Source organism: Taeniopygia guttata, chromosome 1A, assembly GCF_048771995.1.
Source record: "Taeniopygia guttata chromosome 1A, bTaeGut7.mat, whole genome shotgun sequence".
NCBI lineage: Eukaryota > Metazoa > Chordata > Aves > Passeriformes > Estrildidae > Taeniopygia > Taeniopygia guttata.
Window position 1 is genome coordinate 621,882 of NC_133025.1, and position 27,329 is coordinate 649,210.

The 27,329-nt window shown below is 60.5% G+C and overlaps 2 protein-coding genes across 11 annotated transcripts in view; one reads left to right on the forward strand and one right to left on the reverse strand.

Moving 5' to 3' along the window:
• Positions 1 to 13,834, forward strand: part of SHANK3 (SH3 and multiple ankyrin repeat domains 3) — a 151,293-nt gene extending 137,459 nt beyond the window's left edge. For 5 of the 10 annotated variants that reach the window (XM_072917967.1, XM_072917976.1, XM_072917968.1 and 2 more), the window contains one exon: positions 12,460 to 13,834. In XM_072917967.1, coding sequence (XP_072774068.1) covers positions 12,460 to 13,006 — 547 coding nt within the window. In that variant the 3' untranslated portion in view covers positions 13,007 to 13,834. Of the gene's footprint in view, positions 1 to 1,185; positions 5,518 to 6,426; positions 6,462 to 12,459 lie in introns of those variants that run through there. The other 5 variants (XR_012051824.1, XR_012051825.1, XR_012051820.1 and 2 more) reach the window with 5 other exon arrangements.
• An 11,922-nt stretch (positions 13,835 to 25,756) lies between these two features.
• The window catches only part of MAPK8IP2 (mitogen-activated protein kinase 8 interacting protein 2), a 29,352-nt gene continuing 27,779 nt past the window's right edge, over positions 25,757 to 27,329 (reverse strand). The window contains exon 12 of the mRNA XM_041720678.2: positions 25,757 to 27,077. Coding sequence (XP_041576612.2) covers positions 27,005 to 27,077 — 73 coding nt within the window. The 3' untranslated portion in view covers positions 25,757 to 27,004. The remainder of the gene's footprint in view (positions 27,078 to 27,329) is intronic.

Consider the following 27,329-nt stretch of genomic DNA (forward strand, 5'->3'; position numbering starts at 1 on the left):
GGGGCTGTGCCCATCTCCAGCGGCGCCGGAATTTTGGGAATTCCGGGCTTTTACGAGCCCTGCCAGGATCCCACGCTGGTTTGGGATTCCCTGCTGGGAATCCTCCAGCTCCCGGTGACATCGGAACGTCCCTTTCCGCATCCCTGTCCCTTCCATCCGTGTCCATCCAATCTCCAGGTTTTCCCCTGGAGAAATTTCACCGATTTCGAGGATCAGCCCTTCTCCATCCTCTCTTCCTGCCTTTTCCCTGCAATTCCCAGGGCTCCACGCCCCGCTCATCCAGCCCCTGGATCCTCCTGCTTCCCACACATCCCGTCCTCGCTCCCCGCCAGAATCCAGCCCTTCCACCATCCCGCAGAGTCCCACATTCCCAGTCTTTTTTTGGGAAAGTCACAGCCTTTCATCTCACAAGTTTTGGGACGTCAAAGGCTTGAAACATTTCCCCCGGGAAGTCGGTGGGGAACGGAATTTTTAATGCTGGCGGCCGCTCTTCCACATTGTCCGAGTTCTCCTGGGTTTTTTTATGGAATTGCTGTGAATTCAGGGAATAATGGGAGCAGGGTTAGGTAAGAGGGGGTGACCCAGTTTGGGATGCATTTTCCAGGTCTGGAATTATCCAGAGAAGCTAAATGTCACCTGAGTGTCCCTCAAGAGCTGCCGGAACCAGAGGTGGCCTGGAATCCCACAGGGATGGGGACAGGGAGGTGGCCTGGAGCTGCAAATGGGGACATTGAGGTGTCCTGGGCACCCGGAGGGATGGGACCCTGGAATTCTGCAGGGAGGTGACCTGGAGTATCCCAAAAGGACACTGAGGGGTCCTGGAATTCCACAAGGAACACTGAGGTGACCTGGAGTCCCACAGGGATGGGGACAGGGAGGTGGCCTGGAGTCCCAGAGAGACGGGGACATGGATGTTCCCATCCCTGATCCTTCCAGCAGCTCTGGATCCATGGGATTGGTGGAGCAGCTGCCAATGATTTGGGAATCATCCTGGAATTCCTCCCTCCCCACATTCATCCTGAATTCCCAGCAATTCCGTGCAAGCTCAGGGAATTCCCTGCTCCAGAGCAGTGCCCGGCGCCTTTCCCTGGCCGATCCCCGTGGGAATGCTCCCTGGGAACCCCGGGAGGACCCAATCCATGGATTTTTCCCCGAGCTCTAACTCCGGCTCTGTCTCCTCCCAAGCCGGGCGTCCACGGAAGGACCTTTGAGCCGAGGGACTGGGAAAGAGCCCAAGGAATTCTGACAGTGGGAACGTCAGGTCACCGTTCAGGCCACTGGCGGTGACAATCCCGGGACCAGGGACACCCGGGACGGTGACAATGGCAGCGGAGCAAGGGGACAACTTCCCTTCATCCGTGGTGGCCCTGGTGGCCGTGTCCAAGAGCAGCTTCCTCGCGTTTAACCCAAAACCCTGGAATTGTTGAGGTGGGAAAATCCCTCTCATCCCGCCACGTCCAACCGTTCCCAGCACTGCCCCGTGTCCCCAAGTGCCACATCCACACGGCTTCGAATCCCGCCTGGAATGGGGGCTCCACCCCTTCCCTGGGCATCCCATTCCAGCGCTTCATCAACTTCTCGGGAAGGAATTTTCCCAAAAATCCGACTTCACCTCGAGGCGATCCCCTCTTGCTCCCTGCCCTGGCTGGAATTCCTGTCTGGGATTCCTGCAGCAGTGGCAGGATCCTGGAAAAGCCCGGGATCCTGGGAAACCCCGCTGAGCCGTGGGAGAGGCTCGGGATGTGCCGGAGCTGCTCCCGCTGCCGGGAGCCGCGCGAGGCCGAGCGCGTTCCGCGTGTGACATCCGTGTCCCCAATAAAGCTGTCGGTGACCGTGACGGGTGTGTGTGTGTCATTGGGGACACGGCCATTCCCAGAATTTCGGGAGCCACATTCCACGCCCGGAGCCAGCTCCAGCTCCGGATTCACTGCTCCAGCGCTCCAGGCAGCATTCCCACAAAATTCCCGCGACGTTCCTGTCCTGTGTCCCCCTGTCCTGTGCCCGGGACACCCTGCTGGGTTCCTGCCATCCATAATCCTGATTGGATCCATCTTCCCAACCCCTGGGACTCACCAGGAGCATCTCAAACATCCCAAAATCCCTTTGTCTTTTCCGGCCAATCGGAACTATCTGATCACGGTTTAATTCCCAGGAATTGGGGATGTGGAGGTCCCAGGATCTGTCCAGATCGTTCCCAGGTAGAACTTTGTACTTCCTTCTGGAATTTGGAAGGAGGCTCCAAGTCCAGAACTGTGGGAGCTTTGCCCATCCCAAAGGTTTTTCCAGCTAAATCCCAGCCACGGCTTCCCAGCTTTTCCCAGAGTTTTCCTTGGCACTGATAATCTCCAAGGCAGATTCCAGGAGAGTTCCGAGGTTTTGGGGCTCCGTAGCCAAGCCAGGGGGAGCTTTTCCAAAAGGATCTGGCTCCTGGGGATTTCCAGGAACATCCCATTGGTCCTGGTCTGGGGCTCCGGATCTGAGCTCAGGGAAGCTTTGCCGAGGACTCCCAGTGAATCCCCAGGAGAATCCCAAATGTTGAGTTTGGAGCTCTGGATCCAAGCTCAGAGAAGCTTTGCCAACGGGTCCTGGCTCCTGGAGACTCCCAGGAACATCCCAAATTTCCCAGCCTGGGGCTCTGGATCCCAGCTCAATTGAGCTTTTCCAACGGCTCCTGGGAACATCCCAAGTGTCCCAGTTTGGGGCTCTGTATCCGAGCTCAGGGAAAATTTTCCAAGGGCGCCTCAGAACTTCCAGGAACATCCCAAATGTCCCATTTTGGGGTTCTGGATCCAGATTTGAGGGAGCTTTTCCAAGGATTTCTGGCCCCTGGAGACTTCCAGGAGCATCCCGAGAATCCCAATTTGGAGCTCTGGATCCAAGGGGAACTTTTCCAAGGGTTTTTTGGTGTCTTTGCTCATTCTTTTGTTTCTCTTTAACTCCAAAAAGGCTCCCGGGAAAAGCAGGATTTGAGCTTCCAAAGGGAGCGTTTCCGGTGCTGTTCTGCAATTCCATGAATTCCTTTGTATTCCCACAGATCTGAGGGAGAAGGAGAAGAAACTTGAGCCCTTTGGGGTTTTAGTTCCTTTTAGGGTAAAGCTGCCTCTTTTTCTCCGATCCTAAATGAATTCCATGTCCCGGAAGTGGCGTCACATCCCTGCAAAAGCTTGGAAAAGCACCCCCTGTTTCCTTGTAGGCTTGGGGGCTTTCCCAGGGAAATTCCCACGGGAAGCAGGGATTTGGGATGGAAATCCAGGGAATTGGCTGTGGGGAGGGAAGGAAAAGGGGAATTGGGATCGGTGAGCGAGGAATGGAGGGGATTTGTGTGGCAGGGAGGAGTGGGGATGAGGTGGCCACTTTTGGAGAGGAGGTGGCCAGGATGAGGGAGGAGGTGGGATTGGGATGGAGGTGGCCGGGATTGAGGAGGAGATGGCCGAGTTTGGGAAGGAAGTGACCAGGATTGGGAACGAGGTGGCCCCATTTGGAGAGGAGGTGGCCCAGATTGAGGAGCAGGTGGCCAAGTTTGGGAAGGAGGTGGCCAAGTTTGGGAAAGAGGTGACTCCCCAACATCTGGAGAGGAGGTCACCAGGACTGAGGAGGTGGCCAGGTTTGGGAATGAAGTGGCCAGGATTGATGGGGATGGAGGTGACCAGGACTGGGATGGAGGTGACCAGGATTGATTGGGATTGAGGTTCCAGTCTTGGGATGGAGATTCCAGATTGATTGGGATGGAGGTTCCGGGATTGGAATGCAGATGACCAGGATTGGGATGGAGGTTCCAAGATTAGAATGCAGGTGACCAGGATTGGGATGGAGGTTCCAGGATTGGAATGCAGGTGACCAGGATTGGGATGGAGGTTCCAGGATTGGAATGCAGATGACCAGGATTGGGATGGAGATTACAGGATGGATTGGGATGGAGGTGTCCAGGGTAGGGATTAAGGTGGCCACACTACTGATGGCCACAACCCCTGCGTTGTCCATCCTCCCTCCCACCAGGCTCCATGGATTCCGCTTCCCATGGGAAGAGGCTTCTCCAGGAGCCCCCAGGCACGGTGGGATCTCCTGGATCCCCTCCGCTCTGGGTTTCCATGGAATTTCCCCAGGTTCTCGAAGGACATCCGGCTGAGGCTGGGGACCATCCCCACAGCAGAGCCTTGGGAGAGCTCAGGGAGGCTGAGCCGTGGAAAACTGGGAATTCTGGGGGGCTGCAATGAGAGGACTCTTCCAGCCCTGGATCCCAGATGATCCCGAGGTGCCGCGGGATCTGGGAAGGGTTTGATGCCTACAAGGAGACAGGGTCCCAGCACGTGTCCTGTCCCGGTGTCACCGTGTCCCCGCGTCACCGCTCCGCTGGCTTCTCCCATCCCCACATCACCCATCACCCTCATCCCAAGGAAACAGGCTTTTCGGGAAATTTGGGAAGAGCAGCGAGGGGTGCCTGGAGCTCCATGGGATGAGCTCCAGGTCTTGAAGGAAACTCCAGGTGGGACGAGTGGAAGTGTCCCCGTGTTCCCGTCAAACAGGGGTTTGTCACCTATTCCTTGAGGTGGGAATCATGGGAAAAGGGATTTTTCCTTGGAGAAGTCCTGAGGGATCTGTTCCAGGAGGAGTTCAGGGAAGGAGGGAGTTCCGGATGTTCTGCAGGATCTCTCACGGGAGGACATTAGCATGGGAAGGCCTAGGGCCAAATTGGGAATTTTCCTATGGATTCCAGCCCAGAATTCCCTTTTCCTGCTGGGATCAGAGCAGGAAAAAGGGAATTTTAGTTACAACAACCCTGACCCTGCCAGAGCTTCCTGCTGGAGCTTCCCAGACACTGGGATTGCTCTGGGTTGTCCCTGCTCCAGGACAGGCCAGGACAGAGCTCTGGGATAAATCCCAATCCCAAAACCATTCCAGACAAATCCCAGCTGGAGCCTGAGACCCCCTTGGGTCTCCTCCCTAACCCTGCTCTGGACCGGGATGCTTTTCCCAAGGGATAACCACGCGTCCTTCCCAAAAATTCCCAAATCCACATTCCCAAACGATCCCGGACTCTGCTCCAATGGCAGCTCCCAACTTCTGGCATTCCCGAGGTGTTCCCGCTCTCGGCACAGCTCTGACATTTCCTGCCTCTTCCACTGTGGAAAGGGATAACATTGGGAATAATCCAGGGGTTTTGGGGTGTTTGGAGCCGCCATTCCAAACCTGGAAGCTGCTGGTTCTTATCCGGGTGAGATGAGGCCATTCCCTCCTTCCCGACAGCGCAGCCCAGGGATCCCGGGGAACTTCCACTGGTTATTCCCTCTGGGAAGCACCGAATCCCCGGGAACATCCCGTGGCCTTTGGGGGTGGCCGCTGGCACCATCACTGTCACCAGCCCCGGGGGGGGACATGGAAAAACTTGGGAATTTTGTGTCGGCTGCTCGGTGTTGTTTTGGCTGTGGGGCATTTTTCTCATGCATTTGTTGTTTCCTTCCTTTCCCAAATCCCTGCCTTGCCTAAATCCCTCTTTCCGACATCCCTGCCTTTCCCAAATCCCCATTCCTTCCCAAATCCCTGCATTTCCCATTTCCCTGTTCCTCCCCAAATCCCTGCCTTTCCCATTTCCCTGCCTTTCCTGAATTCCTCTCTTTCCCAAATCCCCATTCCTTCCCATTTGCCCGTCTTTCCCAAATTCCTCCCTTTCCCAAATCCCTGTTCCTCCCCAAGTCCCTCTCTTTCCCAAATCCCCATTCCTTCCCAAATCCTTCTTCTTCCCAAATCCCTGCTCTTCCCAATCCCTGCATTTCCTATTTCCCCACCTTTCCCAAATTCCTCTATTTTCCATTTCCCCACCTTTCCCAAATTCCTCTCTTTCCCGTTTCCCCACCTTTCCCAAATTCCTCTCTTTCCCGTTTCCCCACCTTTCCCAGATTCCTCTATTTCCCATTTCCCCACCTTTCCCAAATCTCTGTTTTTCCTCAAATCCCTGCATTCCCCATTTCCCCTCCTTTCCCAAATCCCCGGCTTTCCCAACCCCCTGGTCCTTTCCCAAACCTCTCCCCTCTGTTCCCTCTCTTCCCAGCCCTCGCAGCAGCTCTGTCGCTGTCCAACCCTCCAGGCTTTGGCTGAATCCATGCAATTCCAACCGCCCCATTCCCGGCCGGCCACATCCTCACCCATCCCGTGGGAACCACCCCGATCCCTCCCCAATTCCCACCCCCTCCATTCCCCCATTCCTGATCATTCCCAATCCCCCCCCCCTCTCTCCCCAAACCCAACCGGGGGTCTCCACTCAGGGAACACCAAGGCCGGATCGATTCCCGCGGTTCTCCCGGCCCCGAATCCCTCGGGATCGACGTCCGGTGGCTTCTTTTCCGTGTGGCGCTTCCCGGACCGGAGCTAACATTTCTCTCATTGCCTCTTTTCCTGCTTCCATGTGCATGTCCCGCTGCTCTGTCCTAGATCCGCCTCTGGCCTCCGGAGGGTGGGCGAGTTGTGTAAGTGAGCACGTTCCCATTCCATAGCTCCATCCCACCGGGAATGTCCCATTCCTCACCTGTCTCTCCCCCTCCCCGCTGCCGCCCCGCTCCCGACGGTGTTCCCGAGGTTTTGGGGTGCTGCCGGCGGGAGCGGTGCCGGCTCCGGGGTGTGCGCGTCCCTCGGGAGCATGGCCCTGTCCCTGTGCTGTGGTGGCGTGTCCGGCTCTTCCCGCTGGTGTTCCTGCTGAGGAAATTCCCGTCGGGATCCCGGGGGATCGGGGCCGTGGGGTGGGAAAGGGGTGGGAGATCCTGGAGCAGCTCGGTCCTTCAGGAAGGGTGGGAGAGACACCAGGAAGTGGGAAAAGGATCCCAGGAAAGGTGAAAAAGACCCCAAAAAGGATGGAAAAGATCCCAGGAAGGGAGAGGAAGACACCAGGAAGTGGGAAAAGAGATGGACACCAGGAAAGGTGGGAGAGACCCCAAGAAAAGTGGGAAAGGATCCCAAAAAAGGTGGAGAAAACACCAGGAAAGGTGGGAAAAGACCACAGGAAGGGTAGGGAAGGACGCCAGGAAATGTGGGAGAGACACCATGAAAAAGTGGGAAAAGGATCCCAGGAACGGTGGGACAGATCCCAGGAAAGGTGGGAGAGATTCCAAGAAAGGTGGGAAAGACCCCAGAAGGACGGAAAAGATCCCAGGAAGGGAGGGAAAGACACCAGGAAAGGTGGGAAAGGATCCCAGAAAACGTGGGAGAACCCCAGTGGGGGTGAGAGACATCCCAGGAAAGTGGGAGGGAATTCAGGAAGGGCGGAAAAGATCCCAGGAGATGGGAAAGGATCCCAGGAAGGATGGGAGAGATCCCAAGGATGTTGGAAGAGATTCCAGGGAAGGTGGGAGAGACCAAATGAAGGGTGGGAAAGACATCAGGAAGTGGGAAAGGATCCCAGGAAAGGTGAGAGAGATCCCAGGAAGGGAGAAAGGACCCCAGGAAAAGTGGGAAAGGACCCCAGGAATGGTGGAAGAGATTCTGGGAAAGGTGGAGAAGACCCTGGGAAGGACCCTGGGAAGGGGGGCAGAGCATCTCTGTTCCAATCCCAGCAAACCATGGATGCACCGGGATCAATCCATGATTCCCAGGGTTGGGGGGTCCCAGGTCCTCCCCATGGAGCAAAAATTCCATGAGACAGAGCAGGGAGCACCTGGGATCCTGCTCCATCCCAGTGGCTTCCAGAGCTGCTGGAATCCCTTCCTGAGCTGGAAGCACTCTCCAGGCTGGGATGGGACAGCAGCGGGATCCCGGGAAAAGTTGTTCCCACTCCAGCTCCCTTGGATGGGAAGGGGCAACCCATGGGATTGGGAGGGCCGGAGAATTCCCCCTGGGAATTTCCCAGCGTGCATGGCCGGCTCTGTGCTCCTGGTTGTGCTTCCTCCGTGTTGTCCCCGTGTCCCGTCCTCGTGTCCCGTTCCGTGTGCGGAGCTCCGGCTCCATCCGTGTCCCAGCTCCCGGAGCCGTTCCCGGTTGATTTTTCCTTGTCCTTTTCTGCCAAGCGCTGAATTCCCGAGGCCTCGGGCCCATCCCGGGAGAGCGGAGCCGGATCCCGACGCTCCGGGAATGCCGGGGGCCGCGTTCCCGCTTTCCCGACGGCTGCTGGATGCCATTCCCGGGGATTTGCTCTGCTCCCGGGTGGGGCGGAGGTGTGGGATGCTCGGAAGTCCCAGACTGCTCCGGATCTTTCCGGGAACAGCCGGAGCAGGGTCGTTCCGGAGGCTCCTCTCGGCCGTGGGGGGCTCATCCCATTGGATCCAGCCATGGATTCATCCCCTCAATCCTGGCACCGGTGTCATGGAAATTTGGGATATTTGGGCGGCACCTGGGGGGAACCATCCCCTGTGTAGGCACTGGGGGCACTTGGATCATCCTATGGATCAATCCAGGGCTTATCCCAGGGCTCATCCCGAGATTCCTCCTTGAGTTTATCCCAAGATTCCTCCCAGTCCTCTTCCCAGTCCTCATCCTGAGGTTCCTCCCAGGGCTCATCCTCTTCCCAAGTTTTATCCCAAGATTCTTCCCAGTGCTGTTCCCAGGGCTTCATCCCAAGATTCCTCCCAGGCTCATCCCGAGTTTCCTCCCTGGGCTCATCCCAAGGCTCATCCTGGGGCTCATCCCACAGCTGCCGGGTCCAGGACAGCGGGAATTCCATTTCCTGCTCCCACACCTAATCCCAGATCCTTTGGGATGGCCACATCCCATCCACGGAGTGACCAGGATCGGGAAAACTTCGGACAGCGTTCGATCCTTGCCCAGTATCCCTGCCCCACTCCCAGTATCCCTGCCCCACTCCCAGTATCCCTGCCCCACACCCAGTATCCCTGCCCCGGCTCCCAGTATCCCTGCCCCGGCTCCCAGTATCCCTGCCCCATTCCCAGTATCCCTGCCCCATTCCCAGATTCCATGTCCCACTCCCAGATTCCATGTCCCAGCTCCCAGGAAAAGTCAGGGTGAGGACTGGAATCAGGATCAGGGTTGGGACTGGGGTCAAGATCAGAGTTAGGGTTGGGATTGGGGTCTGGATCAAGGTTAGGATTAGGATTGGGATCGGGATCCAGATCAGGGTTAGGATTAGGATGGGGATCAAGATCCAGATCAGGGTTGGGATTAGGATGGGGATCAAGATCCAGATCAGGGTTGGGATTAGGATTGGGATCGGGATCCAGATCAGGGTTAGGATTGGGATCGAGATCCAGATCAGGGTTGGGATCACCTGTGAACTGGGATCAGGATTAGGATCGAGTTTAGGATCAGGGTGAAAGTCCAGGTCAGGTTTAGGGTTAGGACCAGGATCAAAATCAGGATCAGGGCTGAGGTTAATTTGGGGTCAGGGTTAGGATCAAGGTTAAGGTTAAGTTTAGGGTCGGGTTCAGGGTTAAAATCAGAGTCAGTATCAGGATCAGGGTTAGGGGCAGGATTAGGGGCAGAGTCAAGGCTGGGATCAGGGTTTGGATTAGGGACGGGGTCGGGATCATGGTTAGGGTCAGGATCGGGGTCAGGATCGGGGTCAGGATCGGGGTTAGGGTCAGGATCAGGGTTAGGATTAGGGACAGGGTCGGGATCATGGTCAGGGTCAGGATCAGGGTTTGGATTAGGGTCAGGGTCGGGATCATGGTTAGGGTCAGGATCAGGGTCAGGGTTAGGGTCAGGATCAGGGTCAGGATCAGGGTCAGGATCAGTTTTGGAGAAGATCCATCAAAAGAAAGGAGGATCTGTAGGATCCATTGGAAGGAAGATCTCACAGGAAGATCCGTGGGAAGGTCAGAGGAAGATCCATAGAAAGGCTGGGAAAAGGTCCTTGGGAATGTTGGGAAAACCCCACCTGAAGGTCAGAGGAGATCTGTAGGAGGTCACAGGAAGATCCATGAGGAGGTCAGGAAATGTCCATAGGAAAGTCGGGAAGATCCGTAGGAAGACTGGGAAAGTGTCCATAGGAAGACTGGGAGAAGATTCGGAGGAAGTTCCATGGGAAGGTTGGGAACAAGTCCATGCCTAGGCCAGAGGAAGGTGGGCGTGGTCACAGCCCCTTTGGAAGCGCCCTGGGAATCGCGGGAGACAACTCCAAGGGTTTGAGGGCCGGCACGGAACACCGGAGCCTCGTCAAGGAACAGGGAACAATCCAAACGATCCCAGGGGTGATCCCAACCATCCCAGGAACGATCCAAACAATTCCAGGAGTGATCCCAGCCATCCCAGGAATGATCCAAACGATCCCAGGAATGATCCAAACGATCCCAGGAATGATCCAAACGATCCCAGGAGTGATCCCAACCATCCCAGGAACGATCCAAACGATCCCAGGAACAATCCCAGGAACGATCCAAATGATCCCAGGAATATTCCCAGTCATCCTGGGAATGATCCAAACCATCCCAGGAATGATCCCAGCAACACCAGGAACGATCCCAGGAATCCTGGGAAGATCCAAATGATTCCAGGAATGATCCAAATAATCCCAGGAATGATCCCAGTGACCCCAGGAACAATCCCAGCAATGCCAGGAACGATCCCAGGAATTATCCAAATGATCCCAGGAACAATCCCAGCGACTCCAGGAACAATCCAAATAATTCCAGGAATGATCCCAGCGACCCCAGGAACAATCCAAATAATTTCAGGAATGATCCCAGCGACTCCAGGAACAATCCAAATAATTCCAGGAACAATCCCAGTGACCCCAGGAACAATCCAAATAATTCCAGGAACAATCCCAGCGGACCCAGGAATGACCCCAGGAACAATCCAAATAATTTCAGGAATGATCCCAGTGGCCCCAGGAATGACCCCAGGAACAATCCAAATAATTCCAGGAATGATCCCAGCGATCCCAGGAACGATCCTGGCTCGGGAGCTGCCCCAGGTGGGATTTGTGGGGTCGGAATCCGGGGCGTGGATGGGATCCAGCTGTGGATCCGTGCGGGAAAACGGACTGCCCGGAATTCCCAGCGGGAATCGGCAGCCAGATCGGCACATCCACAGGTTTGGGAGGAACACCCGGATCCTTCGGCTTTTCCATGGCTGGTCCTTCCCAGCTGCCCCTTCCGGGGTGTTCCAGGAGATCCAGAACTTCCTATCCCAGATCCCAGTGGGACACAACCACATCCCCACATTCCCATTCCTCATTCCTCGCGGACATCCAGCTTTTCCCTGCCAGAGCTTCCCGAAGATGAAAAAGAGGATTTATCAGGAATGCGGCTCAAAAATGGGAATTATTGGGAATGCAGCTCAAAAATGGGAATTATTGGGAATGCGGCTCGTCCTGCAGATCCTCAGCCACGCTCAGCTCATCCCTTCGGAGCCGTGGATTTATGGGATCCTTGGAGCTCATCAACATTCCCAAAATCAGGAGGGGGCGTTCAAGGCAGCGGTGGAGCCCATCAGCATTCCAGAATGTCCCGGTTTTCCAGGAGGGAGCTGAGATGGGAGGCCAAGCCAGGCAGTGGCAGGGAAACTGAGGCACTGGGATGTGGGAATTTTATGGGATAGTTGTGAGGACAAGCGGAGTGGCAGGGATGGGATGGGATGGACCTCAGAGCCCTTCCAGTGCCACCTCCCACTGTCCCAGGCTGCTCCAGCCCCAGTATCCAACCTTTCCTTGGACATTCCAGAGATCCAGGGGCAGCCCCAGCTGCTCTGGCAATCCCAGCCCAGCCAGGAATTCCTCATTCCCAATCTCCCATCCATGGCTGTCCTCTGGCAGTGGGAGCCATTCCCTGTGTCCTGTCCCTCTGTCCCTTGTCCCCAGTCCCTCTGCAGCTCTCCTGGAGCCCCTTCAGGCCCTGGAATGTGCTGGAAGCTCTCCCTGGATCCTTCCTTTCTCCAGGGGCACATTCCCAGCTCTCCCAGCCTCTCCAGAGCAGAGGACTCTGATTTTCCAGGATTCCCGCGGGTGTCAGATCCATTTCCTTCCCCATTCCACGGGGACAACGGCAGGATGGGGACAATGCCAAGGGGACAGCACCGCTTTGAGGAGCTTTGTCCCCATCCAAGATTCCCACGGTGGCACAGCCAGGGGGTCCCACACATCCCAGTGCCAAGGGGACACCGGCCCGGCCACCCCCGGGCTCCTCACGCCACGCTGACCACCAGGTGACCGCCACCAGGGTGTCCAGAGGGTCCTGCCATGCCGGGAAAACGCCAGAAGGTTCCCTCTTATCCCAGTTTTTCTCCACGGGGTCGCTCCCATTCCACGTGGGATCAGCACGGGGCGGGATGAGGCAGGACAAAGTCCTTGTCCCCAGGGCCAGGGGACATCGGCGGGGGCGCAGAGCCGTGCCAGGAGGGCAGGACCAGCCGGGAATCGCCATCCTGGAGGCGCTGCCGGAATCTTGGGGATATCCCACCCGATCCGCGTCCCCACCCTACCCCACACCCCAATCCCGCTGGATTCGCGCCCCCATTCCCAAACCTTGGCCTCACCCCTTCCCTCTCCTCTCTTCTCTCCCCGCCTCCCCGCTCTCTCCGCAGACTTTTCAGTAGTTTAGGCGAGCTCAGCACCATTTCCCAGCGCAGCTCCGGCACCACCTTCACCGTGCGGCCCGGCAGCCGCTACCCCGTCACCCGCCGCACGCCCAGCCCCGTCAAAGCCGCGGCGCTGGAGCGGCCGGAGCCCCTCAGCACCGTCCGGCCCTACGGCCTGACGCCCCCCACCATCCTCAAATCCTCCAGCCTCTCCATCCCCCACGAGCCCAAGGAAGTCCGCTTCGTGGTCCGCAGCGTCAGCGCCCGCAGCCGCTCCCCGTCACCGTCACCGTCGCCGGGGCCACCGCTGCACACGCTGCACCCGCCCAGGCCCTTCATGCAGAAGCCGCTGCACCTGTGGAACAAGTACGACGTGGGGGACTGGCTGGAGAGCATCAACCTGGTGGAGCACCGGGACAAGTTCGAGGACCACGAGATCGAGGGCACCCACCTGCCCGCCCTGACCAAGGAGGACTTCGTGGAGTTGGGGGTGACCCGCGTTGGGCACCGCATGAACATCGAGCGGGCGCTGAAGCAGCTGGTGGACAGCTGACCGCGTCCCCAGCCGCCGTGGGAAGGGCGGGCCGGCATTCCCAAGCCAAGAAAACCCACTGGGATTCTCCTTCTCCTTCTCCGAGCGCTGCACTGAGGGTGAGGAGCCGCCCCCCGGCTCCCGCCCGCTCCCCGGCCCAGGAATGTTGCATGAAATTCCTCCTCGCTCCCGTCCTCCCGGAGAGCCCGGCTGGAGATCGCTCCCTGTGCCCTGCCAGGGTGGCACCGGTGGTGGCACCTCGGGGGTGACCACGGCCCGGAGCCCCCGAGCCGCCGGGTGGCACCTCCCGGGTGGCACTGCCAGGCTGAGAGGTGGCCCAAGGTCCTGACGAGTCCCAGGTGGCCCTGCCAGGGGTGGTCCTGGGTCCCCACCAGGTGTCCCTGCCAGGCTCAGGGGTGGCCCAAGATCCTGACACCCCCGTAGATGTCCCTGAAGGGAGATGGCCCCGGGTCCCCCCCAGGGGTCCCTGCCAGGCTCAGAGGTGGCCCCAGGTCCTGATCCCCCCCAGATGTCCCTGCAGGGAGTGTCCCCATCTCCTGACACCCCCCAGGTGTCCCTGGCAGGCTCAGAGGTGACCCCGGGTCCCCCCCAGATGTCCCTGGCAGGGTCAGAGGTGACCCCAGGTCCTGATCCCCCCCAGATGTCCCTAATGGGAGATGTCCCCGGGTCCTGAACCCCACTGGGTGTCCCTGGCAGGGTCAGAGGTGGCCCCGGGTCCCCCCCAGGTGTCCCCATCGGGCTCGGAGGTGGCGGCTCCAGCGGGGCCATCCCGGCGGCGCTCCCGGAGAAAGGAAGGAAGGAAAGGAGGAAGGAAAGGAAGGAATGAAAGGAGGAAAGGAAGGAATGAAAGGAGGAAAGGAAGGAATGAAAGGAAGGAATGAAAGGAAGAAGGGCCGGGACGGCTCCAGCGGCGGCCGTGCCACCCCGAGCCGTGCCAGGCCGTGCCAGGCCGTGCCAGAAGAGCCCCCCAGGCAGGCGGATCCCCCCGGACTCTGAGCTGCGGGTGAGAGGGAGCGAGGAGCGCATGGATCGAAGCATGTTTGGGAATGTCGGGAGCCTGGGGGGTGGGGGGGACGAATCCCGCAGCAAAAACAAAAAAAAAGCAACAAAAAACTAACAAAAACAAACAAAAAAAAAAAGCTTTGGCAAAATTAGAGGGGAGGGGGCGGGGGGGTGGGAAAGTTTGATTTTTCTCTTGGCTTCGGGTCTTGTTTTTCCAAAGTGGGGGGAAAAGCGTTGATGGGAAATTATTTAATCTCCGTGCATTTATCTAGAGAGCAGCTGATAAGCCCCACGAGATAACGAATTCCAGGATCCTCCCCCCCTCCCTCACCCCAAAATCCTGCTCATCCCTCGTTTTGCATCTTTTTAAGCAGCTCTATATTTGGAAAGAGAGAATATCTATATATCTATATCTCCAGAGCTATAGCCACCTGATTTTTGTTAGGATTTTCCTAAAAAAAGAAAATAATAATTCTTATCTCTGGACTGGAGGAGACGCTCCCGGAACGCCCGTGGCTCGTGGGAGTTTTTAAGCGACTGAATGAATGTGAAAAAGTCTTTTTAAACACACCACAAAAACCCCTAAAATCCCCCCCACCCCCCCAAAAAACAGCTCTTTTCAGACGCTCTGGATTTGTGAAAGATTCAGAGAAATCACAAAAACACACGCACACACACACAAAAAAGCAAAAAAAAAGCAAAAAAAAAAGCAAACAAAACCACAAACTTGCGTTTTGGGACACACCGAGTCTTCCAGGCACACAGCAGGGAGGTCCCCGGGGGTCGCGACCCCCAATTTTGGGGGGGGGTCCCAGGGCTGGTGGTGGTGGCCACGGGGACAATGCCCGGGGGAGGTGTCCCCAGTGCCACCCGCGTGTCCCCCGGGCCGGGGTGACCAGGGCGTGCCCGGCTGGCCGGGAGGGGAGGGCTCGGTGGTCCCAAAAGCCGAGGCCCCCAGGAAGGCATTAAAAAAAAAACAAAAATAAACTTTTCTGGTGCTAAGAGGGGAGGACAGGGAGCTCCGTCCTGACCCTCAACATCTCCCAACCTTTCCGACCTTGCCAGGGAAAAGGGCCCGGAGCTCCCCCGGGGTGTCCCCGGGGTGTCCCCTGTCCTGTGTCGGGGTACCGGGATGTCCCCGGGGTGTCCCCTGCCCCGTGGCAGGGCACTGGGAACTCTCTGAGGTGTCCCCTGCCCTGTGTCGGGGCACCGGGATGTCCCTGGGGTGTCCCCTGCCCCGTGCCAGGCACCGGGATGTCCCCAGGAGGGTCCCCGGTGCCACCTCCTTGTCCCCGAGCCCTCCCCGCCGTGGCGACACCGAGGGCGAGTGGCCTGTCCCCGTGTCCGGCTGCCATCCCTCTGTGCCAGCCGGGCACGGGGAAGGACCCGGAGCCGGCCCGGTGAGCAACGAGCCGGGAAAAATAAAAAAAATCCCGGGAAAAACAACCCCCGGGAATGCCGACCCCCCTCCCCAGCTCAGGTCCTGCCCCTCGGCCGTGTCCCCGCAGCCCCCGCGATGTCGCCAATGTCCCCTCCCCACCCCCCCCGAGTGCCACCCTCGCCCCCCAAATCCTCTGTGCCAGCCCCCCATGGTCACCCTCCTGCAATCCGCCCTCCCGTGCCCCCTAAATCCAGCCCTGCCCTCCCACCAGGACCCCAAAATCCCTCTCACCAGGACCCCAAAATCCGTCCCATCCCTATCCCCAAAATCCCTCCTATCCCCCAAATCCCTCCCACCCCTATCCCCCAAAATCCCTCCCACCCTTTATCCCCCAAAATCCATCCCACCAGGACCCCCAAATCCATCCCACCAGGACCCCCAAATCCATCCCACCAGGACCCCCAAATCCATCCCACCAGGACCCCAAAATCCCTCCCACCCTTTAGCCCCAAAATCCATCCCACCAGGACCCCAAAATCCGTCCCATCAGGACCCCAAAATCCCTCCCATCCTTATCCCACAAAATCCATCCCACCAAGACCCCAAAATCCCTCCCACCCTTTATCCCCCAAAATCCCTCCCACTCTTTATCCCCAAAATCCGTCCCACCTTTAGCCCCAAAATCCGTCACACCCTTTATCCCCAAAATCCCTCCCACCAGGACCCCAAAATCACTCCCACCCTTTATCCCCAAATCCCTCCCACCCTTTATCCCCCAAAATCCGTCCCACCTTTAGCCCCAAAATCCGTCCCACCTGTGCCTCGAAAGCCATCCCACCCTAAATCCCAAAATTCCTCCCAGCTGTGCTTCTAAATCCATCCCACCCTTAGCCCCAAAATCCATCCCCACCCTGTGCCACCGGTGTCCCCAAATCCATCCCACCTGTGTCCCCAAATCCATCCCACCTGTGTCCCCAAATCCATCACACCGGTGTCCCCAAATCCATCCCTCCTGTGTCCCCAAATCCATCCCACCGGTGTCCCCAAATCCATCCCATCTGTGTCCCCAAATCCATCCCACCGGTGTCCCCAAATCCATCCCACTGGTGTCCCCAAATCCTTCCTGTCTGTGTCCCCAAATCCATCCCATCGGTGTCCCCAAATCCATCCCACCTGAGTCCCCAAATCCATCCCATCTGTGTCCCCAAATCCTTCCCATCTGTGTCCCCAAATCCTTCCCATCTGTGTCCCCAAATCCATCCCATCGGTGTCCCCAAATCCAGCCCCACCCCGTCACCCGGTGCCACCCTCTCCCCGTGCTCCCGCTGTGTCCGTCCGGCATTCCCGGGACACCCCGGGCACAGGGACGGGCTGGCAGCTCCCACCCCAAATCCCATCCCAAATCCCATCCCAAATCCCATCTCAAATCCCATCTCAGATCCCACCCCAAATCCCATCTCAAATCCCACCCCAAATCCCATCTCAAATCCCACCCCAAATCCTATCCCATCTCCCACCCCATCTCCCACCCCAAATTCCATCTCAAATCCCACCCCCAATCCCATCTCAAATCCCACCCCAAATCCCATCCCATCTCAAATCCCAACCCAAATCCCATCCCATCTCCCACCCCAAATCCCATCCCATCTAAAATCCCACCCAAAATCCCATCCCAGATCCCACCCCAAATCCCATCCCGGATCCCATCCCAAATCCCACCCAAAATCGCATTCCAGCTCCCATCCCAATTCCCACCCCCAATTCCATCCCAAATCCCACCCCAAATCCCATTCCAGATCCCATTCCAGATCCCATCCCCAATCCCATCCCAAATCCCATCCTACCTCCCATTCCGGCTCCCATCCCAGATCCCACCCCAAATCCCATCTCAAATCCCACCCCAAATCCCATCCCGGATCTCATCCCAAATCCCACCCAAAATCGCATTCCAGATCCCATTCCCAATCCCATCCCGGCTCCCATCCCAAATCCCATTCCAGATCCCATCCCTAATCCCATCCTACCTCCCATTCCAGCTCCCATCCCAGATCCCACTCCAAAATCCCATTCCAGCTCCCATCCCAGATCCCACCCCAAATCCCACCCCAATTCCATCCTAAATCCCACCCCCAATCCCATCCCCAATCCCACCCCAAATCCCATCTCAAATCCCACCCCAATGCCACCCCAAATCCCATTCTAGATCCCATTCCAGCTCCCATCCCAGATCCCATTCCAGCTCCCACCCCTAATCCCACCCCCAATCCCATCCCAGATCCCACCCCAAATCCCACCCAAAATCCCATTCCAGATCCCATCTCAAATTCCATCCCAGATCCCATTCCAGACCCCATCCCCAATCCCATCCCAAATACCATCCTACCTCCCATTCCAGCTCCCATCCCAGCTCCCATCCCAAATACCATCCAAACTCCCACCCCAAATCCCACCCCAAATCCCATCCCAGCTCCCGTCCCAGCTCCCACCCCAAATCCCACCCCCAATCCTATCCTACCTCCCATTCCAGCTCCCATCCCAAATCCCATCTCAAATCCCACCCCAAATCCCATCCCAGCTCCCATCCCATCTCCCACCCCAAATCCCATTCCAGATCCCACCCCAAATCCCATTCCAGATCCCACCCCAAATCCCATCTGAAATCCCACCCCAAATCCCATCTCAAATCCCATTCCAGTTCCCATTCCAGCTCCCACCCCCAATCCCACCCCCAATCCCATCCCAAATCTCATCCCAAATCCCATCCCCAATCCCATTTCAAATCCCATCCCAGATCCCATCCTGGATCTCATCCCAAATCCCACCCAAAATCGCATTCCAGATCCCATTCCAGCTCCCACCCCCAATCCCATCCCAAATCCCACCCAAAATCTCATTCCAGATCCCATTCCAGCTCCCATCCTGGCTCCCATCCCAAATCCCATCCCCAATCCCATCCCAAATCCCACCCCCAATCCCATCCCAGCTCCCATTCCAGCTCCCATCCCCAATCCCATCCTACCTCCCATTCCAGCTCCCATCCCAAATCCCACCCCCAATCCCACCCCAAATCTCACCCACAATCCCACCCCAAATCCCATTCCGGCTCCCACCCCAAATCCCATCCCAAATCCCACCCCATCTCCCACCCCAAATCCCATCCCATCTCCCACCCCAAATCCCACCCTAAATCCCACCCCAAATCCCATCCCAGACAATCCCATGCCACCCTCCTGTGCCTGCCCTGCCCCCTCCGCTCCTTGTCCCCTCTGTCCCCTCTGTCCCTCTGTCCCCTCTGTCCCTCTGTCCCTCTGTCCCCTCTGTCCCCTCTGTCCCTCTGTCCCCTCTGTCCCCTCTGTCCCCTCTGTCCCTCTGTCCCTCTGTCCCCTCTGTCCCTCTGTCCCTCTGTCCCCTCTGTCCCTCTGTCCCCTCTGTCCCCTCTGTCCCTCTGTCCCTCTGTCCCCTCTGTCCCTGTCCCCTCTGTCCCCGTCCCCCTCCGCCGCCTCCCGCCAGTCCCGGGGAGCTCCCGGTCCCTCCGCATCCCGCCGGGAATGTGGCACGCGGGAATGTCACACGCAGGAATGTCGCACGCGGGGATGTCGCACGCGGGAATGTGGCACGCGGGAATGTCGCACGCGGGGATGTCGCACGCGGGAATGTCGCACGCGGGAATGTGGCACGCGGGAATGTCGCACGCGGGAATGTGGCACGCGGGAATGTGGCACGCGGGAATGTGGCACGCGGGGATGTCGCACGCGGGAATGTCGCACGCGGGAATGTGGCACGCGGGAATGTGGCACGCGGGGATGTCGCACGCGGGAATGTCGCACGCGGGAATGTGGCACGCGGGAATGTGGCACGCGGGAATGTCGCACGCGGGAATGTCGCACGCGGGGATGTCGCACGCGGGAATGTGGCACGCGGGAATGTCGCACGCGGGGATGTCACCTGGCGGGCTCCTTCCCAGCAGTGGGATTGGGGAATTCCCGGGAATTCCTTTGGCTGTCCCTTCCCGGGGTTGCTCACCCGGGGATCCCCGTGGGGACGCGCCCGTGGCCGGTTTGGCTGTGCCACCCCACGGCTGGCACCGGGCTGTCCCCGCCTTGGGGACACGGGGGTCCCCTCGGAGCCCCCCGGGAGCGCTCGGCTTGGCCCTCGGCACGTCCTGGCACTGCCCGGCCTGGCACTGACCACCCTGACCACCCTGCTTGGCACTGACCACCCAGCCTGGCACTGACCACCCTGCCTGGCCACTCTGCCTGGCACTGCCCAGCCTGGCACTGACCACCCTGCCTGACCGCCCTGCCTGGCACTGACCACCCTGCCTGACCGCCCTGCCTGGCACTGACCACCCAGCCTGCCACTGACCGCTCTATCTGACCACTCTGCCTGGCACTGACCACCCTGCCTGGCCACTCTGCCTGGCACTGACCACTGTGACTGACCACCCTGCCTGGCACTGCCCGGCCTGGCACTGCCCGGCCTGGCACTGACCGCTGTGACTGACCACCCTGCCTGGCACTGACCACCCTGCCTGGCACTGACCACCCTGCTTGGCACTGACCGCCCTGCCTGGCACTGTCCACCCTGCCTGACCACCCTGACCACCCTGCCTGGCACTGCCCGGCCTGGCACTGACCACCCCGACCACCCCTGCCTGGCACTGACCACCCTGACCACCCTGCCTGGCCACTCTGCCTGGCACTGCCCGCTGTGCTTGGCCACCCTGACCCCCCCGCTTGTCCCCGCTTGTCCCCGCTTGTCCCCACCTTGTCCCTGCCGTCCCCCCCCGTCCCTCCCCCCGTCCCTCCCGCAGCCCCCGGCAGCCCCCGGCGCTCTCGGTGTCCCGGGGGTGGCACCACCGCCCCGGTGCCCCCGCGGGCCCCACGGGCGCGGGTGGAAGGTGACAGTGGTGGCCTGAGCGCGGGCAGCCCGGCCTTGTCCCGCCGGGTGTCCCGGGGGGTCTCCGCCCCTTCCGCAGCTGTTTTTTGGGGCCACACCGAGTGGGTTTTTTGGAGACCCCCCCCGCCCGCGGCCGCCTCTCACCGCGAGAGGCCGAAACCCGCGGAGCGCAACCGCTCCGCTCAAGCTCCTTCTGGGACCGGAGAGCTGCGCGCCTTCTCGCCATTTCCGAGGAGCCTTCCTCCCCTCCCCATCCTCCTCCTCCTCATCCTCCTCCTCCTCCTCCGCGCCCCCCGAGGGCGGAATTGGCGGTGCCCGCTCCGCGCCCGCGGAGCCGCGGCCGTGCCCGGCCGAGCACCCGCAGCTCCCGCTGAAGCAGCTGCAGCCGTACCTGTGTTGGCGAACACTGAGTGTCACCCGCCCCGCGGGGACACCACGGCTCGTCCCAGTCAGGCCCCACGCCGGAGAAGGCGACTTCCACCCGCGCTGCCCGTCCCGGGAGCGCCCGGGGCTGCCACCGAGCTGCCCGCTGTGTCCCCGCGGCCTCCGCGTCCTGCTGGCCCTGTCCCCTGTCCCGTTTATCCCTGTGCGTTTATCCCTGTCCCCTGTGCCGTCCCGTTTGTCCCTGTGTCACTCATCCCTGTCCCTGTCCCGTTTATCCCTGTCCGTTTGTCCTTGTCCCCCGTGCCCTCCCGTTTGTCCCTGTGCCACTCATCCCTGTCCCCTGTCCCGTTTATCCCTGTGCGTTTATCCTTGTCCCCCGTGCCACTCCTCCCTGTCCCTTTATCCCGTTTATTCCTGTCCCAATTATCCCTGTCCCCCGTGCCACTCATCCCTGTCCCCTTATCCCATTTATCCCTGTCCCCTGTCCCATTTATCCATCCCCCGTGCCACTCATCCCTGTCCCTTCATCCCGTTTATCCCTGTCCCATTTATTCATCCCCTGTGCCACTCATCCCTGTCCCCTTGTCCCCTTTATCCCTGTCCCCTGTCCCATTTATCCCTGTCCCCCGTGCCACTCATCCCTGTCCCCTTGTCCTGTTTATCCATGTCCCCTGTGTCACTCATCCTGTCCCCTGCCCCGCTCACCCCCATTCCATTAAACCCCGTCCCTTTGTCCCGTTTGTCCCTGTCCCCTGCTCCTCTCATCCTTGTCCCCCCTGCCCCACCCATCCCTGTCCCACTCATTTCCCATCCCTGTCCCCTACATTGCCCACCCTGTCCCCTGCCCGTCCCTGTCCCCATCCCCTGCCAGTCCCTGTCCCCTGCGCTGCCACGGGGATGTGGCAGAACAGGACAAGGGACTTCCAAAAGGCCATCAGGGTCCCTGGGCGAACTGGCTTCGCCTGGGGTGGCCCCTCCAGCTGCCAGCACAGACCCCGCTGTCCCCTCCGTGTCCCCCGTGTCCCCCCAGCGCCCCTCTGCACCCCCAGCCCGTGCCCCGCGGTGCCACCGGCTCTGGGGTGACCTCGTGCCCATGGCCAGGGTCACCCCCGTGGTGCCCCTCGGCCGTTCCCGAAGCGCTGCCGTCCCTTCCCGGTGATTCCCGGTGTCCCCAGCTCCCGTCCCCGCTCCGGACACCCGCAGAGCCGGGGCCACCTCGCCTTTGGAAAAGCCATCCGGGAGAAGGCAGAGCGGGAGCCCAGCTGACCCCTGACCCCTGACCCCGGCCCCTCAGCCGTGCTGACCCCTCGGTCGCCCCCCGGCTCTGCCACCCCCCGGGTCACGCTGACCCCTCGGTCACAACGACGCATCGGCCATGCCAAACCTTTGGCCACACCGACCCCTCGGCCACGCCAATCCCAGGGTCACACCGACCCCTCGGCCACGCCAACCCCTCGGCTGTGCCGACCCCTCGGCCACATTGACCCCTCGGCCACACCGACCCCTCGGCCACGCCAAGCCATTGGCCGTGCCAACCCCTCGGCCGTGCTTTGGCCACGCCAACCCATTGGCCAGGCTGGCCCCTTGACCACACTGACCCCTCGGCCATGCCAAGCCACTGGCCGTGCCAAACCCTTGGTCAGTCTCAGACCATGGACCCCTGAGCCACACTGACCCCTCAGCCACACTGACCCCCCAGCTGTGCTGACCCTTTGGGCACCCTTGGCCATGCCAAGCCCTCGGCCACGCCAACCCATCGGCCGTGCCGACCCCTTGACCACCCTTTGGCCCCTCGGCCACGCCAACCCATCGGCCACGCTGACCCCTCGGCCACGCCAATCCGTTGGCTGTGCCAAGTCCTTGACCGCGCCTCAGCCCTTTGGCCACGCCAATCTTTCGGCCATGCCAACCCCTCGGCCGTGCCGACCCCTTGGACACCCCTTGGCCCTTTGGCCGTGCCAACCCATCGGCCACGTTGATCCTTTGGCCATGCCAACCCATTGGCCGTGCCAGTTCATCGGCCATGTTGACCCCTTGGCCATGCCAACCCCTTGGCCGTGTTGACCCCTTGGCCACGCCAACCCATCGGCCGTGCCGACCCTTTGCGCCCCTTGGCTACACCAACCCCTTGGCCATGCCAATCCATTGGCCGTGCCAAGCCCTTGACCACCCCTCGGCCGTGCCAACCCGGTGGCCGCGTTGACCCCTTGGCCATGCCACGCCATTGGCCACGCCAAGAGCTTCACCACCCCTTTGCCAGGCAAACCCACCGGCCGCGCCGACCCCTCGGCCGCGCCAACCCATCAGCCATGCCAAGCCCTCGACCACCCCTCGGCCGTGCCGGCCCCTCGGCCACGCCAAAAGCTCGGCCACGCCAACCCATTGGCCGCGCTGACCCTTTGAGCACCGCTTGGCCTCTCGGCCACGCCGACCCCTCGACCACGGCTCGGCCACGCCAACCCCTCGGCCGCGCCGCCCCCGGCCACGCCGCCCCCGGGCCGCGGCGGTAACTGTGATTCCTCTCATGGCTTCTCCACCACTCGGGTTTTTCCGCTGTACAAAGGGAGACACTTTTCCTTTTCTTTTCCCCCTCTGCTTCCAAAGGGGGGATTTTTTTTCCCCCCTCTCCGAGCTGTCGATATTTTTCCGTTGTCCAGCCCGGCACCATCGCCCCCCTCCATCCGCCCGACCGTGACAAAGAGCAGAACCCCCTCGGGTCACTCGGCTCCCGGGGGGGACAATGGCCCCACCGGTCCCATCGGTGGCGGGGCCGCTGTCCGGCCACGCGCCCACCGCCCATGCATGTGCCACCCCTCACGCCCGCTGCATGTGCACAGCCCGGCCCCGCCACGCTCCCGGTTCCGTCCCCCCAGCCGGACTCACCTGTGGGTTTTCGTTCCGTTTTTAATTTCCCAGGGTCAGTTTGACTTCACCCTTAATTTTGTATGGATTTTCGGAGGAGCTTTCTCCTTCTCCGGAGTCACGGAGGTGCGGCCATTCGCCTCCCGCCCTTGACGTTGTGATACACATCCCCCACAGAGATCTATGTTTCTTATATTATATTATTATTATTAATTATTATTATTATTATGTAATAAATTTATAAGAAAGCTCTGCCTCGTCCTGTGGTCGCTCAGATGTCGGGGTGGTCCCGGCCAAGGGGGGATGAGGGGGGACAACGGGAGCCCCCAAAGGACAGAGCCCCCGTGGGTGAATTTTGGGATGTCCACAGATGAATTTTGGGATGTCCCCGGTTGAATTTTGGAGCAGCCTTGGCTGAATTTTGGGGTGTTCCTGGATGAGATTTGGGGTATCCCTGGCTAAATTTTGGGATCTTCCTGGCTGAAATTTGAGGTCTGCCAGATGACTTTTGGGGTGTTCCCGGAGGAGTTTCGAGGTGCTCCTGGATAAATTTTGGGGTGTTCCCGGCTGAATTTTGGGATATTCCTGGATGAACTTTGGGGTATCCCTGGCTGAATTTTGGGGTATCCCTGAGTAAGATTTGGGGTGTTCCTGGATGGGATTTGGGGTGTCTCTGGGTGAATTTTAGAGTTTCCTGAGTGAATTTTGGGCTGCTCCTGGGTAAGTTTTGGGGTGTCCCTGGGTGGGTTTTGGGGTGCCCTGGGTAAGTTTTGGGGTGTCCCTGGGTGAGTTTTGGGGTGCCCTGGCTCCCACAGGTGCCACACCAATGGCACGATGCCACTGTCCCCAGTGTCACACCTCCAGCACGTCCCGGCCACCCGCTGGTGTCCCCAGAGCCAGGGGGAACACTCGAGGGTCACAGCCAAGGGACAAAGGGACAGGGAAGGGGCTGGGGGTCCCCACTTGTCTGGGTGTCCCCAACTTCCCTGGGTGTCCCACCTCGCTCCGGATGTCCCCAGCAATGTCCCAACACTGTCCCAGCAGTGTCCCCACCCCCAGCACCGTTCCCAGCAGTGCCCGGAGTTGTCCCAAACACTGTGCCCGGCAACTGTCCCCAGAAGTGTCCCCAACAGTGTCCCACAGTGCCCCAACTCTGTCCCCGACACTGTCCTGAGCAGTGCACCAGCACTGTCCCCGCAGTGTCCCGCCCCTGTCCCCGCAGTGTCCCCATCCCCGTCCCACCCCGTCCTCATCCCTGTCCCATTCCTGTCCCCGCAGTGTCCCCATCCCTGTCCCATCCCTGTCCCAACCCTGTCCCACCCCTGTCCCACCCTGTCCCATCTGTCCATACCCCTGTCCCCAGCAGTGTCCCCATCCCTGTCCCCAGCAGTGTCCCCATCCCTGTCCCACCCCTGACCCCATCCCTGTCCCATTCCTGTCCCCGCAGTGTCCCCATCCCTGTCCCCGCAGTGTCCCCAGCAGTGTCCATCCCCTGTCCCCATCCCTGTCCCAATCCTTGTCCCACCTTGTCCCGTTCTTGTCCCCATCCCTGTCCCATTCCTGTCCCCGCAGTGTCCCCAGCAGTGTCCGTCCCCTGTCCCCACAATGTCCCAATCCTTGTCCCACCCTGTCCCCATCCTTGTCCCGACCCTGTCCCACCCCTGTCCCCAGCAGTGTCCCCAACCCTGTCCCACCCTGTCCCCATCCTTGTCCCGCCCCTGTCCTACCCATGTCCCCACCCCTGTGCCACCCTGTCCCACACATGTCCCCAGCAATGTCCCAATCCTTGTCCCACTCTGTCCTCATCCTTGTCCCGCCCCTGTCCCCATCCCTGTCCCATTCCTGTCCCCGCAGTGTCCCCAGCAGTGTCCGTCCCCTGTCCCCGCAGTGTCCCCGCCTCTGTCCCAACCCTGTCCCGAGCAGTGTCCCCATCCCTGCCCCTGTCCCCATCCTTGTTCCCCCTCTGTCCCACCCCTGTGTCACCCTGTCCCGCCCCCGTCCTCATCCCTGTCCCACCCCTGTCCCCATCCTTGTCCCACCTTGTCCCGTTCCTGTCCCCATCCCTGTCCCAGCCGTGTCCCCGCAGTGTCCCCACCCCTGTCCCCCCTGTCCCCCCCGTCCCCGCGGTGTCCCCAACCCCATCCCACCCCTGTCCTGCCCCTGTCCCCCGTCCCCACCCCGTCCCCGCGCTGTCCCCGCGCTGTCCCCCCGCTGTCCCCAGCTCACACCAAGCATATATTTTATTGAAAGACCAAGTGGGTGACAACGGCGTGGGGACACAGCCGGGCTGGCGCGTGGCTCGGGGGCTCCTCGGGCTGCTGAGCGCGGATAAACACCGGGACATCGAGCGGGTGGCGATAGAGTCACGATAGCGCTGGCGACAGGGCCGAAGCGAGGGACCACCAGGCACAGCAGTGAGGGGGGGGCGGCCCCGGGACCCCCCCGGCCCGAGCTCGGTGGTGGCAGGGGAGGGGACAGCCGGGGACACCGACACGAGGGGCAGCACACCCGGGGCGGGGCTGGGGGCGGCTCTGGGGGATCCCCGTTCCTTTGGGGGTGTCCCCCCCCCTCCCCCCGAGCTGCCACCGGACCCCCCCCCGGTGTCCCCGGTGCCACCCGGGATGGCCGTGCTCATGCAGGGGGGGCTGCTCGGGCAGTGTCACCTCCCCCCCACACTGTGTCACCCCCCGAGGGGACCCCCGCACCCCCGAGAGGTGGGGGGGGGTGGGAGAGGGGGGGCAGAGCTTTTGGGGTCACACACGGACTCCCTGGGGTCACACAGAGTCCCCAGGGTGACACCAAATCTCTGGGGTGGCACAGGGTCCTCAGGGGTGACACCGGGTCCCCGGGGGTGACACCGAGAGTCTCTGGGGGTCACAAGGTCCCCACAGGTGACACCGAGTCCCTGGGGTCACACTGAGCCCCTAAAGGGTGACAGAATCCCTGGGGATGACACTGAGCCCCTGACTGGCTGACACCAAGTCCCTGGGGTGGCCCCGAGTCCCGGGGGTCACACAGAGTCCCTGGGGGTGACACTGAGCCCCTGACTGGGTGACAGAATCCCTGGGGGTGACACAGAGTCCCTGGGGGTGACACTGAGCCCCTGACTGGGTGACAGAATCCCTGGGGGTGACACAGAGTCCCTGGCTGGGTGACCCCAAGGCCCCGGGGGTGACACCGAGCCCCTGGGGGTGACAGAGTCCCTGGGGTGGCCCTGAGTCCCAGGGGTCACACAGAGTCCCTAAGGGTGACAGAATCCCTGGGGGTGACACTGAGCCCCTAAAGGGTGACAGAATCCCTGGGGTCACAGAGAGTCCCTGGGGCCATTCAGAAAGTTTCTGGGGGTGACACCGAATCCCGGGGGTGACCCCAAATCCCGGGGGTGACCCCAAATCCCGGGGGTGGCCCCGAGCCCCGGGGGTGAGTGACACCGAGCCCCGGGGGTGACCCCAAGCCCAGGGTGGTGGCCCCTACTCCAGGTAGATGTCCTCTGTGGGGCAGGCGTACTCCAGGTGCTCCTGGAAATATTCCTGGAACGCTCGGCTGGGGGGCACCGCGGGCACGGGGGGTCAGCCGGGCCGGGGGGCACCGAGCCTGGCACCCCCAGACCCACCGACCCACCGGGAGCCACAGTCCCCCAAACTGGGCACAGCCCGACCCACAGTGCCCCAAACCTGGCACAGCCCAACCCACAGCCCCCCCAGACCCCCAAACCGGGCACAGCCCCCCCAGACCCCCAAACCTGGCACAGCCCGACCCACAGTGCCCCAAACCTGGCACAGCCCAACCCACAGC